We start from the raw sequence: 13,995 nt of genomic DNA, 5'->3' as shown, positions 1-13,995 counted from the left end.
CTCTGAGCATTAACTGCAGAGGGAATGGGTTCGATTCCTGGTCAGGGAACTAAGATCCCTGCATGCTGGGCAGTGCAGCAAGGAAAAAAAAATTGCATACCTAAGTCAAAGAGAGAGAGAAACCTACTGCACGTTTTAACACCTGACTCAGGTCAATAATGGCCAGGCTGGCCTGGCTGCAGACAGACTCCTTTTGGCCTGCCGCAGAGGCCCCCATCTTGGCCCTGCACAGAACAATCTGCCTTCCTTTCAACTTGAATGAATCCTCAGCTACATAAACATCTTTTCTGTCCGCATCTGATCATCTCTGTATGTGGTAGGCATTCTGAACTCCTGTATAGACTTCCCAGGCGCACATAACTCTCAGGGGTGGGAAAGTGGTCCTGCTGGAATTTCTATCATTCCATGCGGCTTTCCTAACTTCTAACCACAGCTCAGTAGGCCCATCTACTCAGCACCACTCTGATCAGCGCCCTGCCATGGATTTCTATTGTTGAAACCGGCTCCTGCCTGAGGTTTCTCCTGCTTGCTACTGAACACATTCTGAACAGCAGGTTGGGTACCTGGGGCTGAGAGCTCAGAATCCTGCAGCATGATGGGGTCAAATGCCAGCGGTCATAAAGCAAATGAATCTCAAGTTTATAAATGCGAGGTCCCTGGAGGCCTTGGCTAGGGCAGCTTGGGGTTAAGGGTGGGAGCAGGAGTCTGATGACATGTATGGAGTGGGGAGTGATTGGACAGATCACAGAAGCGTGGACTACTCTCGTGAGTGAATTAGGAGGGAAGAGGAGGGTGGCAAGGATGTGGTCTTCAGGGACTGGTGGATAAGGAAGACCAGGTAGCCAGAGGAGATGCAGGAAGCTCTTTTCCTCTAAGGGGAAAGGAAGAGCAGCCATGGGGCTAGACAGCCAGGATGGGCCTGGATAGATGTGGACAGGAGCGAGGATGGAACCAGCAAGGAGTGAGGGTGCGGGCAGGCATCCTCCGCAGATGGGCGGACATATGATGGGGCTGAAGTGAACATCTTCAGCGCCTGAACGATGATGTTCAGTGAGGAGCTGCTTGTCAAGTGGCTGGATGATTACTGATGCCTGAGTTGGGTGCAGAGTCATCAGCTCTGAGCAGTGTGTGCAAATTAATTAACAACCCCATTGACGAGTCACACTACAGGGCCCTCTTTTGTTTTTTAAGCAGTGTGGCATGTGAGATCTTAGTTTGTCCACCAGGGATTGAACCCTTGCCTCCTGTTGTGGAAGACCTAAGGACCACCAGGGGAGTCCCCAGGGCCAGGTTTTGGTTGGCCCTTTCTTCATGGATTTATGCATTCATTCAATACATGTCTTCTGAGTTTTGAAGCTGCAGAGCAGACCCAGTACCTCTGGGAGAGCTAAGGAAGATTTCCCATGGGGACCACAGGGTGAGGTTTGGTGGCACAGGCCACAGGCAAAAAAGGAGTACTGGAAAGGCAGGGTAGGGGTGGCAATGAGAAACTCAACATGGCAGGAAAAATCCCAGCCAGGAGGCTGAAGAGCAAGTTAAGACCAGACTGTGAAGGGGCTGCCTGGTCACTATGGGTGACCAAGAGGTTGTACAGCTTGGGAGTTACAAAATCGGATTACTTTGCAAATGACCGTTCTAGAAATAACAAGAAAAACCTGGGCCAAGTAACCAGTTAGGAAGCTGCTGCAAAAGGCCAAGCCAGAGTTGTTGCGGTGGGGAGGGAGAGCAGGCCTAGGGGACGGAGAGGCCTGGGGAAGAGGGGTAGGTGGCAGAGCTCTGTCTGAGGGTTTATTCTTGAGGAGAGACCCAGTGGGCAGGGAGGAGCCACCTGCAGCTCTGGAGTAAATGTGGGCCTGGAGCTTGGTTGAGAAGTTACCTGAGAATCTGAGCCATGAGAGTGAACAAGGTTGACCATAGCCAATGTGTAAGGAAGAAAACAAGATCAAATATATGACTATGACAGGACAAATGTGTGGAACAGTTCAAGAGGAAAAGGTCAGGGTTGGAGAAATGGGAGAGAAAAGTCCAGCCCATCAAGGAAGCAGGAGGTTGTGCCTGATGGAGAGTCATAACAGGGAAGATGTGGCCTGGAGAAAGCCATGGGTATGTGGGTTATGATGTCACTGCAGGTCTCAGCAGCAGCCACGTGGCAGAAGCACAAGCGAGGCCCTGGGCAAGAAGTGCATATGAGACAAGTTACCATCTTCCACCATCTACCATGAAAAAAAAGTAGCCTGTTTTTATAATTTTGAATAACCTGACTTTTCCCCCTTTTACATTCTCTCTAGAGACATTTTTGAAGTAAGCATTTGTTTATAATATGCTCCATGGACAAAGTCACAGACTTCTGCTTACCAGTTGGTGGTTGGTATAGTACCCCTCCAGCTAACCAGATCAGGGCTGTGTTGAATTCAGTTGGATTTGCTTTTGGTCGGAATCATCCAAATAAGGCACTGGACGGCCTCACATTCCTGAGGTTCTATGTCTGCTGAAATTTTACTCGGTAAGGAAGTCCTATTCAAGAGATAATGCTAATAAAGGATCCCCTACAACACTGGCTCCCCCTTTAACAAACAAAACACGTGCATATTTATTTTCTTGAGTGTACATATGGTATACCTGTGTGAAGTGAGAGGATGATAGTAAAGAGAAGACTAGACTTTGAATAGTAATGTGAGGGAACCCATAAGTGATGCCCTTACTATTCATTCATTTATTTCTTAGGAGGGGTTCCTAATTGCTTTAAGATTCAGAGTGAAGGAGATAGAAGTTGAGAGAGTTTACCCCTGAGGGCCTTGGGTCATCTTTTCTGTATCAGATAAGGACAAGCAGCTTCCTCAGGGTCATAAAGCAAAAGGTGATGTGGAATGAGCAAAAAAAAAAGGCAGTTCAGTTTCCAGTTCTGGCTTTGTTAATACTCCTAAACTGGTTATTTTGAGCAAGCTATTTAACATGGAAGATGCTTACTTTCCACTTTTCTGTAAATGGGGATTATGGGGTGGTTGTGAGAACAAAACCACACTCTATAAATTCTGAGCACATGTAAGCTCACAATGCCATTATTAATAATGATGGCATGATGCCAGACACTGGATTTCACCAGTCATAAATTCTCATTTGCTTCTCAGATCCCTATCCTGGTTTTGCAGATGAAAAAACTAAGTTTCAGAGATATTACATAACTCTGAATGTTGCAACTAAATGTTGGAGGATATATAAATTTTTTTCTCAAGGTTTTCTGAACAAAAAACCAGGGTCATATAAGTGCATTCAGTACTAGTAATAAAAGCATTATTAATATCTTTGACTAAGGGAATTCATTTTTAAGTTGGGCTTTGTCTTTCACCCAGAACTCAATTCTGCCTCTGAAAGACGGGGTGCGGGGTAGAGAATTTAAAAGATTTAAAAGGAAGGCAAAACTGCGCAGCGTGTCTTTATAGATAAGTGTCTGCCAACCTCTTGCTTTAATGTCTTCCTCCTGGAGAAAATTCAAGTAGAGTGTGCAAGATATTTTCGGAAAGTAGGACATTTTGGAAACATTTCATAACCTCTCAGACTAGAAGGGAGAGGGGGAAGCAAAGAGGGAGGCGACTGGGCCTTAATTAACCTCATCTGCAGTGAGAAAATGGTGATGGCCAAGGCCACCTAGCCTCCCAAAGAGGCGCGCTCCCTGGACCCCAAGCGACCTTGGCGGGCGGCGCGACCTTGAGGCCTTCGTTCGCCTCAGTTACCCACTCTGAGCAATGGGGAGACATCCTGGTCGCGAGGCCAGGCAGGTGCACGGCCCTCCAGCTCCCACCGGCCCACCAGGGAGATCGCCACGCCCGATCCCCATCCCCATAGCAGTCGCTAGCGCGCGACCCCACGCCGCAGCGCGGAGACGGAGCCCGCGGGCGGGAACCTGCCCGCAACGCCCAGCACGCACGCGCGTCTCCAGACCTGCCTCTAGGGCGCCATCTCTACTCATAGGCCAGCCATGCCGTCATTTCGATTGACCCGTGGTCGCGATTGGCCAGAGATGAGGCGCGCGACCGGCTGTGGGCGGGGCTTGAACTGGCTATAAAAGAGGAGGGCGGCGGGGCTCGTGCTGCCTTGCAGACGCCGTCACACCGGAGTTTCCTTTGCTGTCTAGCCATGGTCAACCCCACCGTGTTCTTCGACATCGCTGTCGACGGCGAGCCCTTGGGCCGCGTCTCTTTTGAGGTTGGGGCAGGCGGCGACGAGCCGGGTGGGCCCGAGTGGGCGGCGGGGGGAGAGGCGGAGTAACCGGGTGCGGGCACCCTGCTTGAGGAACGCGGGCGGCGCGGCGCCATTTCCTGACGAGGGGCCATTTTGGGAGGCCGGGGGCGGCGGGTAGACAAAGGCGGGGCGGGCGGGGGAGGGGCGGCCGCGCCCTTCCGGCCGCGCACGTGCTCGGGCTGCTAGCTGTTGGTCGCCACGCGGGACCGCAGGCCCCAGAGGGTCGACAACGCCCTAAACGGAAGGCAGACGCCGGCCCCAGGCCGCTGCCACCGTCCCAAGGCCACTCTCGAGGGCTCGGAAGCGGCTCTCTTCGCGCTGGCGCGACGGTCGCACCTGAAGGCTGCTTTTCCCGCCCCGGGCGCGTCAGGGTCGGTGGGGTTAGCAGCCTAGCCCTGGTCCCGGAGGACGCCTGCTAGTTCAGGGTTGGGTTATAGGGCTGTGGGGCTGGCAGACTCCAGGGTTTCCCCAGATGTCTTAAAATCTTGAGATAAATGTAGAAAGAGGCCCCTCGTGCCCCTCCCGGCCCCCACCCCGAGCGGAAATGCACTGGCGGCCTTCTCTCCGCTGGCGCCGAGGCCCGCCTTCCGCTGCGGTGACGGTGGGTGGGTGGGAGGCGCCCGGGCTCCTCCCGGTCGTCGTCCTGCAGAATGGGCTAGTCCAGACTGGCTCCGCGGCAGGCCACCTCTGATGGTTTCTTAACTAGTTAGAGTACTTATTAATCAGTTTGTGGTTACAGCAAGGTAGTTAAGTTACTTGGCGTGCTCTTGAAACGGTAAATGCGATTCCGTTACAGTTAACCGGTAGGACTTGAAGTGTCCAGTCGCTAAATCGTGTCCAACTCTGACCGCATGGACTGCAGCACGCCAGGCTCCTCTGTCCTGCTGTCTCACTTAGGGTGTAGCCCTAAGTGGTTTTATCCTCCTTAACGACCTCTCAAAAGCTGTCAGTGGTTAGTTTTAGGATCTTATCCCAAGGATGGATAGGCCCCCATGCAGATGAGGGCAGAGGGTTTCCTGTCATGATAACTGTCCACGTTGGAGACACATAGAAGACGCCTAAACCCTGTGAGAAAACATTAGGTCCTATTGAGTCTGTACCTACTCGTAATGTAGTCAGAGCTAAGAATTGGTAAGGGCCCATGGGGACGCTTGCCCTGAGGTAAAACTCTTCGGAGAAATAATAGATCCTATTGATCTACGCCCCACTTTTATCTGTAGTCAGCTGATAATTGATTGGGAGCCACGTGGAAACTTGGCCTAAGCCTAACGCTTCCTAGCGTGTGTCTCCGGTTAGCCAGAGGGCTTAATGGAAATGAGATAGGAGCTCTTGGCACATCCATTGGTGAGAATAGAGATGGAACTGCCAGTACGGACTTTTAAGGGAAGCGGTTGAGTACAGGATTTGAGAAACGTTAGACTTAGGAGAGACCATATGTTTTACATATAATATTTAGAAGCTAAATAACTAGATGTAAGAAACATACAGGATTTCAATAGATGATTTAGTCACAGATCTCTGGAATAGTTCATAAAATATTTTAAAGGGTTTGTTTAAGTGTGATGTTTAAGCATTTTTGGGCAGAATGTTTTATATATGCAGGAAAGGTTTGAAGCAGTTGTACTAGAAACCAATCTTTATTTTTTACCCCACTACTAGGTAAGGGACCTGGAAACCAAGAAGTGACTGCTCATCCAATCCGTAAAGCTATGTTAACAGATTGGAGGTAGTAGCATTTTCATTACCAGTGACTGAAATTACACCTGTTTACTCCCTGATCAAGCAGGAGTACTTGCTATTCCTGAAAATCTTGTCCTTAGGTTCAGACTGAAGTTGGGGGAGGTGATGTACATTTGAGAAGCCATATATCTGTTCAGAAGTAGGTGTGATAACACATAAAAGTTTTAAGTCACTTTTTAGAAGCCTCACACTATTTGAGTCATTGCTGGTTCTGGATTTTTGGCACGTCTTTGGGTTTCATGTTGCTAACCCAACACCACAGGACTTAAGGCTGTCAGGAACAGTTCTTATTTGGGGTTCAGAGCAATTACTGAAGAAGCATTATGTTCTTGTGAGAAAATGAATTTATGATTCAGAAACCCCTAAAGACGAGGGTACTAAGCAACAAAATATGCAAACAGATGTTGTTAATTAACTGTCATTTTTCTCTTAACAGCTGTTTGCAGACAAAGTTCCAAAGACAGCAGGTTAGTTTAACAAAGGTATTCTGATTACTATTTTTATTATTCTTATTCTGTTCTCTGTGTGTGTGTGTCTCCCTCTCTCTCTCTATATATGTATATATACTTTATTTTAACAGAAAACTTTCGTGCTCTGAGCACTGGAGAGAAAGGATTTGGTTATAAAGGTTCCTGCTTTCACAGAATAATTCCGGGATTTATGTGCCAGGTATGAAATAGACTGATACTGACTTGGGTTGTCTTAATTTAGGATTGAACTAGAATACTCCAGAATGTGTATATATGGTTTGTCTGCACTGGTGCCAGTTTGCTGTTAAACTTTTCTGGTCCATTTGTTTATTTTACGATTTTGCACTGATAGGATGCCATCTAAATTGCTATAGGTCTAAAATGTTATTAAAAAAAATATGTGCACATACGAAGTGCTGTTCTACCATTTTGGTTCCAAGTGACCTTTTAGTTTTATTTATTTAATATTCATTTATTTGGCTCCGCTGGGTCTTGGTTGCAATGTGTGGGATCTAGTTCCCTGACAAGAAATTGAACCTGGACCCGCTGTATTGCAAGCACAGTCTTAGCCACTGGACCACCTGAGAAGTCCCTTGACCACCTTGTTTTGAACTTGAGTCTTAAAAGTTTGAACCTTGTAGACATGGCATGTTTTCTGACTGTCCAAATGTGACATGTTTCTCTTTATGTTCACAGGGTGGTGACTTCACACGCCATAATGGTACTGGTGGCAAGTCCATCTATGGCGAGAAATTTGATGATGAGAATTTCATTCTGAAGCATACAGGTCCTGGCATCTTGTCCATGGCAAATGCTGGCCCCAACACAAATGGTTCCCAGTTTTTCATCTGCACTGCCAAGACTGAGTGGTAAGACAGGGCATGGCAAAGGCACCCTTTCCCTGCTGTTGCCTGCTCTAAGGTAGTGGAAGGGCATGGACCATAGTGAAAATTTCTAGAGTGTGCTTATAGAAAGTAAGTGGAGATACTCTAGCAAAACAGGGCATTTAGCTGATTGGTTTAGTTACAAGTGGTGCTTTCATCTAATTTGCTTGTGATTTGTTGGTTCTTTTTAAGGGGTCCGTTCTAAAATTAGGATTCTTAACAGTGGAGACTCTTTATGTTTCTTAGACTGGCCTAAAGCAATCTATTGGTGTTGCCAACTTTTTTTAGGTAGAAGAATAAAAATGTTTCCAGTATTTAACATCTCTGGCCACAGGTAATAATGTTTATTATTCTCTTCTAGGTTGGATGGCAAGCATGTGGTCTTTGGCAAGGTGAAAGAGGGCATGAATATTGTGGAAGCCATGGAGCGCTTTGGGTCCAGGAATGGCAAGACCAGCAAGAAGATCACCATTGCTGACTGTGGACAAATCTAATAAATTTGACTTGTGTTTTACTTAAGCACCAGACCATTCCTTCTGTAGCCCAGGAGAGCACCCCTTCACCCCATCTGCTTGAAGTATCCTATAATCTTTGTGCTCTTGCTACAGTTCTTTGGGTTCCATATTTTCCTTATCCCCCTCCAAGTTTAGCTGGATTGCAAAGTTAAATTTATGATTATGAAATAAAAACTAAACAATTATCTGTCTTTGTTTGCATTAGAGTATTGACGTAGGTTTCATTTTAAGCAGCAACAGGTTACTTCTAAGACAAAAGTTGTGTTTAGAATCAGCTTTTGTTCAGTTGCTAAGTTGTGTCTGACTGACCCTATGGACTATATTAACATGTCAGGCTTCCTTGTACATGGGATTTCCCAGGCAAGAATACTGGAGCAGGTTGCCATTTCCTCCTACCCAGGGATCAAGCACATGTCTCCTGCCTTGGCAGGTGGATTCTTTACCATCAAGCCACCAGGAAAGCCCCAAATCTGCTTTATTAAGGTACAGTTTCTTTACAATCAGTGTCTTAATGCTATTCTCTTCCAACCCCACCATGATCTAACTTAGGTTTTACATATTTGAAAGTCGCTCAGACATGTCTGACTCTGCAACTCCATGTACTGTAGCCTACCAGGTTCCTCTGTACATGGAATTCTCCAGGCAAGAATACTGGGATTCTTCCCTACCTAGTGTTTGAACCCAGTTATCTTGCATTGCAGGCAGATTCTTCACCATCTGAGCCACCAGGGCAGTCCCTAGTTTGCTGTGTGTTCAGTCGCTCAGTAGTATCCTGTTGCAGCCTCATGGACTGTAACCCACCAGGCTCCTCTGTCCATGGAGTTTTCCAGGCAAGAATACTGGAGAGGGTTGCCACTCCAGAGGATCTTCCCAACCCAGTGATCGAATCTGCATCAGTGGATTCTTTACCCCTAGCGCCATCTGGGAAGCCTATCTGATTGTTAGATGTCTTTTTAATCTAGAACAGTCCTATTTTCTAACAATTTCTATTAATATTAAAAACTATTGGTATTATAATGTGTAATACACACTACATAATAAACCAGGTGGCGCTAGTGGTAAAGAATCTGCCTGCCAACGCAGGAGATGTTAGGTAGATGTAGGTTCAACCCCTGGGCTGGGAAGATTCCCTGGAGGATCTTCATGGCAACCTACTTCACTATTGTCTGAAAAATCCTCTGAACGGTGAAGCCTGGTGGGCTACAGTCCATGGGGTCACAAAGAGTTGCACACAACTGAAGTGAGTTGGCAGACAAGCAGGTATATACCATATATGGTATGTATATACCATAAAATTCACCCATTTTAAGAGTACAGTAGTGAATGCAACCATCCCTGTAATCGACCACACTAGGAAGAACCTCATGCCCATCTGCAGTCCCTCTGACTTGTACTCTTTAAGTCCAGCACATTGACTTGGTGAATATCACTGGAGCTGCTGCCAGTGTCTCCACTTTGTGTTACTTGCTGCTGCTTCTACTTCTTAATTATCTGTAAATTGGAAATTCGAGAAGCTTCAATGGACACAAGTTCAATGTTTAAGCAGAAAGGCATCGTTCAGTTCGATCACTCAGTTGTGCCTGACTCCGTGACCTCATGGACTAAAGCATGCCAGGCTTCCCTGTCCATCAACAACTCCTGGAGCCAACTCAAACTCATGTCCACTGAGTCCGTGATGCCATCCAACCATCTCATCCTCTGTGTCCCTTTCTCTTCCCGCCTTCAATCTTTCCTAGCAACAGGGTCTTTTCCAATGAGTCAGTTCTTCACATCAGGTGGTCAAACTATGGGAGTTTCAGGTTTAGCATCAGTCCTTCCAATGAATATTCAGGACTTTTCCTTTAGGATGGACTGGTTGGACCACCTTGCAGTCCAAGGGACTCAAGAGTCTTCAACACCACAGTTCAAAACTTCGTCGGCACTCAGCCTTCTTTCTAGTCCAACTCACATCCATACATGACTACTGGAAAAACCATAGCTTTGACTAGATGGACCTTTGTTGGCAAAGTAATGTCTCTGCTTTTTAATATGCTGTCTAGGATGGTCATAGCTATTCTTCCAAGGAGTAAACATCTTTTAATTTCATGGCTGCAGTCACCATCTGCAGTGAGTTTGGAACCCCCCCCCACAAATAAAGTCTTTCCATTGTTTCTCCATCTGTTTACCATGAAGTGATGGGACCGGATGCCATGATTTTAGTTGTCTGAATGTTGAGTTTTAAGCCAACTTTTTCACTCTCTTTCATCAAGAGGCTCTTTAGTTCTTCTCTTTCTGCCATAAGGGTGGTGTCTTCTGCATATCTGAGGTTATTGATATTTCTCCCAGCACTCTTGATTCCAGCTTGTGTTTCTCCCAGTCCAGCGTTTTCTCATGATGTACTCTGCATATAAGTTAAATAAGCAGGGTGACAATATACAGCCTTGATGTACTCCTTTCCCAATTTGGAATCAGTCTGTTGTTCCATGTAGATTCTAACTAGGGCTTCTTGACCTGCATACAGATTTCTCAAGAGCCAGGTCAAGTGGTCTGGTATTCCCATCTCTTAAAGAATTTCCCACAGTTTGTTGCGATCCACACAGTCAAAGGCTTTGGCATAGTCAATAAAGCAGATGTTTTTCTGGAACTCTTGCTTTTTCTATGATCCAACGGGTGTTGGCAATTTGATCTTGGCTTCCTCTAACTTTGCTAAATCCAGCTTGTACATCTAGAAATTCAAGGTTCATGTACTGCTGAAGCCTGGCTTGGAGAATTTTGAGCATTCCTTTGCTAGTGTGTGAGATGAGTGCAATTGTGCAGTAGTTTGAGCATTCTTTGGCATTGCCTTTCTTTGGGATTGGAATGAAAACGGACCTTTTGCAGTCCTATGGCCACTGCTGAGTTTTCCAAATTTGCTGGCATACTGAGTGCAGCACTTTCACAGCATCATCTTTTAGGATTTGAAATAGCTCAGCTAGAATTCCATCACCTCCACTAGCTTTGTTTGTAGCGGTATTTCCTAAGGCCCACTTATCTTCTCATTCCAGGATGTCTGGCTCTAGATGAGTCATCACACCATCGTGATTATCTGGGTCATGTAAATCTTTTTTTGTATAGTTCTTCTGTGTATTATTGCCACCTTTTTTTTTGTAGTGGTTTTTTGTAGTCATGCCAAACACTGACATGAATCAGCCACGGGTGTACGTGTTCCCCATCCTGAACCCCCCTACCACGCCACCTCTTCTACCTTCTGCTTCTGTTAGGTCCATACCATTTCTGTCCTTTATTGTACCCATCTTTGCATTAAATATTACTTTGGTATGTCTTTTTTTTTTTGAAGAGGTCTCTAGTCTTTCCCATTCTATTGTTTTCCTCTATTTCTTTGCATTGATCACTGAGGAAGGCTTTCTTCTCTCTCCTTGCTATTCTTTGGAACTCTACATCCAAATGGGTATATCTTTCCTTTTCTCCTTTGCCTTTTGCTTCTCTTCTTTTCACAGCTATTTGTAAGGCCTCCTCAGACAACCATTTTGCCTTTGCATTTTTCTTGGGGATGGTTTTCCTGCACAATGTCACAAACCTTCGTCCATAGTTCTTTAGGCACTCTATCAGATCTAGTCCCCTGAATCTATTTCTCACTTCCACTGTATAATCATAAGGGATTTGATTTAGGTCATACCTGAATAGTGGTTTTCCCTACTTTCTTCATTTTAAGTCTGAGTTTGGCAATAAGTAGCTCATGATCTGAGCCAGTCAGCTCCCGGTCTTGTTTTTGCTGACTGTACAGAGCTCCATCTTTGACTGCAAAGAATATAATCAGATATTGTTAATTCTGCCCCTTGTCAGTTGGCATATGAGCTTAGACTCAACAGACCATCAGCTGCTCCACTGGAAAGGTACTTTGTACACTTCCTGCTGAGTAGGTAACCTGTGGGATGGTACTTTGCCTGTGTGAAGACTCTGTTCCCAGATCTTTCACCTGATTGTTTTGTTTCAATATCAATTACTGGTCTTCACCTGAATCAATTAAAAAAAGTTTTTGGCTGCATCACATGGCTTGAGGGATCCTATTTCTCTAGTCAGGGAATCAGGGATGGAACCCATGCTCTCAGCAGTGAGTGTATGAAGTCCTAACCACTGGACCACGAGGGAATTCCCCTCAATCAATTATTCTGTGGTTGCAAAAAATTGAGAAATCTTCTAATCTCTCCCTCCCTCCTATCACAATAGACTCAAGGATTTTCAATGTATTATGATTGCACTCATTATTTTTGATGTTCAAATCATCCCAAATTTGACTAGTACAAGCCCCCCTAAATTGACCTCTGTGTCTCTTTGACATAATTCCAGGAGCCTTTAGGCCTTTCTAAAGTTTATGCTTCCTTTAGATTACAAAGCAGTCAGAGGCCTGGGAAGTGTCAGGGATATTCAAATTTTCAACCCAAAACGAAACTTTTTGTGTTAACATGTAAAATGGAGTTTAAACTTCGATGCATTTTTCACATGCACAAACATCTGATGTTTGGAAGTCAGTGGGGCAGTCTCAGGCATTGTAATACATCCAGCACTACCCCCATCTATTGTCAGAGGCCCACACATTTTCAAACTGCCTTCTGGCTAAAAATCACTGACATAATGAGATAGGATGTAGTTGTTAAAAAAACATCTCCAGAATAGCATCAACTAGACTTTTAGGTGAAAAAAAAAAAAAAAAGGCAGTAGAATGCAATATAACATATACTGTTGTGATTAGGCTAAGTCGTGTCCGACTCTTTTGACTCCAAGGACTGTAGCCCGCCAGACTTCTCTGTCAATGGGATTTCCAAGGCAAGGATACTGGAGTGGGTAGCCATTTCCTCCTCCAGGGAATCTTCCTGACCGGGGATCAAACCCAAGTCTCCTGCATTGGCAAGCAGATTCTTAACCACTGAGCCATCAGGGAAGCCCTATAACATGATAGTTTTTGTAAAAAAGCAGAATAAAGTGTATCTTTGTGCTTTTATATATCCTTCGGAGAATACAGAGAAATGTTTTCCAGTGGGTGTCTTTGGGTAGAGGGGTGAAGGCCTATGGGCAGAGAGGACTCTCATAACACATTCCTTTTACCTGTACTAAATATTTAAAATTTCAAAAACATTAATTTTAAAACAAATCTATAGTATAGTTTGTCCTCCATATCCACAGGTTTTATGTCCACAGATTCAACCAATCATGGATCAAAAATATTTGGGAGGGAGCTTCCCTGGTAATCCATTGATTAAGAATTCGTCTGCCAATGCAGGGGACATGGGTTCAATCCCTTGTCTAGGACAAGTCATGTTGAAGGGCAACTAAGCTTGTGCATAACTACTGAATCTACATGCCCTAGAGCCTGTGCTCCACAAGAGAAGCCATCACAATGAGAAGTGCCCACACAACTAGAGAGTAGCCCCAACCCTCCAGAACAAGAGAAAATATGCCTTCAGCAGTGAAGACCCAGCATAACCAAAAATAAATATTGGAAGGACTAACCTGGTGTACAGCAGTTAACACTCTGCTCTCCTTAACGCAGTGGGCCCAGGTTCCATCCCTGGTCAGAAAACTAGATCCCACATGCTGCAAGTAAGAGCTGGTGCAGCCAAATTAAAAAATAATATTGGAGAAAAATATTCCACAAATTTCCAGAAAGCAAAACTTGAATTTGCCATGCACTGACAACTATTTACAGAACATTTACACTGTATTTACAACTATATATAGTATTTACAGTGTTTTAGGTAGTATAAGTAATCCAGAGATAAGTTAACGTATTTGGGAGGATGGTCCAATCTTGTGTGCAAGTGTTACGCCATTTTATATAACGAATTTGAGCATCTTGTGGATCTGAGTATCCGAGGGGTCCTGGAACCAATCCTGCATGGATTCTGAAGTATGACCAAATTTGGCTCACTTCAAATTATTATTGGGACTTCCCTGGCAGTTCAGTGGTTAAGATTCCATGCTCCTAAAGCAGGGGCTCAGGTCCATCCTGAGGGAACTAAGGTCAGGGAACTAAGATCCTGCATGCCACTCAGTGTCAGGGAAAAAAAAAAAAAATCACACACACACATACAAAAAAACATGTAACACACACACACACACATAAACCCTTCCTAGTTACCTGTGAAGGTACAATAGATGAAATTTGATGGC

At 45.3% G+C, this 13,995-nt stretch overlaps 1 protein-coding gene across 3 annotated transcripts; it reads left to right on the top strand.

Moving 5' to 3' along the window:
* Positions 1-4,058: 4,058 nt before the first annotated feature.
* On the top strand, positions 4,059-8,039 carry PPIA (peptidylprolyl isomerase A). Of its 3 annotated transcripts, none has more exons than XM_055590675.1 (5): positions 4,059-4,203; positions 6,416-6,446; positions 6,560-6,648; positions 7,146-7,318; positions 7,695-8,039. In XM_055590675.1, the coding sequence occupies exons 1-5, from the start codon at positions 4,135-4,137 to the stop codon at positions 7,825-7,827; spliced, it is 495 nt and encodes a 164-aa protein (XP_055446650.1). In that variant the 5' UTR covers positions 4,059-4,134; the 3' UTR covers positions 7,828-8,039. The 3 variants fall into 3 exon arrangements, with proteins under 3 accessions (XP_055446650.1, XP_055446651.1, XP_055446652.1); XM_055590676.1 differs by lacking the exon at positions 6,560-6,648 and adding an exon at positions 5,899-5,965 and having other exon boundaries at positions 4,066-4,203; XM_055590677.1 differs by lacking the exon at positions 4,059-4,203 and having other exon boundaries at positions 6,410-6,461.
* The last annotated feature ends 5,956 nt before the right edge of the window (positions 8,040-13,995 follow it).

This window comes from Bubalus kerabau, chromosome 8 (assembly GCF_029407905.1).
Source record: "Bubalus kerabau isolate K-KA32 ecotype Philippines breed swamp buffalo chromosome 8, PCC_UOA_SB_1v2, whole genome shotgun sequence".
Lineage (NCBI taxonomy): Eukaryota > Metazoa > Chordata > Mammalia > Artiodactyla > Bovidae > Bubalus > Bubalus kerabau.
Note: the sequence above shows the minus strand (reverse complement) of the source record. Positions and strands in the feature narration are given on the sequence as shown.

Excerpts from the sequence above, each read along its gene's own strand:
- PPIA (XM_055590675.1), top strand. The coding sequence starts at position 4,135 with ATGGTCAACCCCACCGTGTTCTTCGACATCGCTGTCGACGGCGAGCCC. Across the intron at positions 4,204-6,415 it reads TGGGCCGCGTCTCTTTTGAG|CTGTTTGCAGACAAAGTTCC; the intron begins GTTGGGGCAGGC and ends TTCTCTTAACAG. Across the intron at positions 6,649-7,145 it reads TTCCGGGATTTATGTGCCAG|GGTGGTGACTTCACACGCCA; the intron begins GTATGAAATAGA and ends TTATGTTCACAG.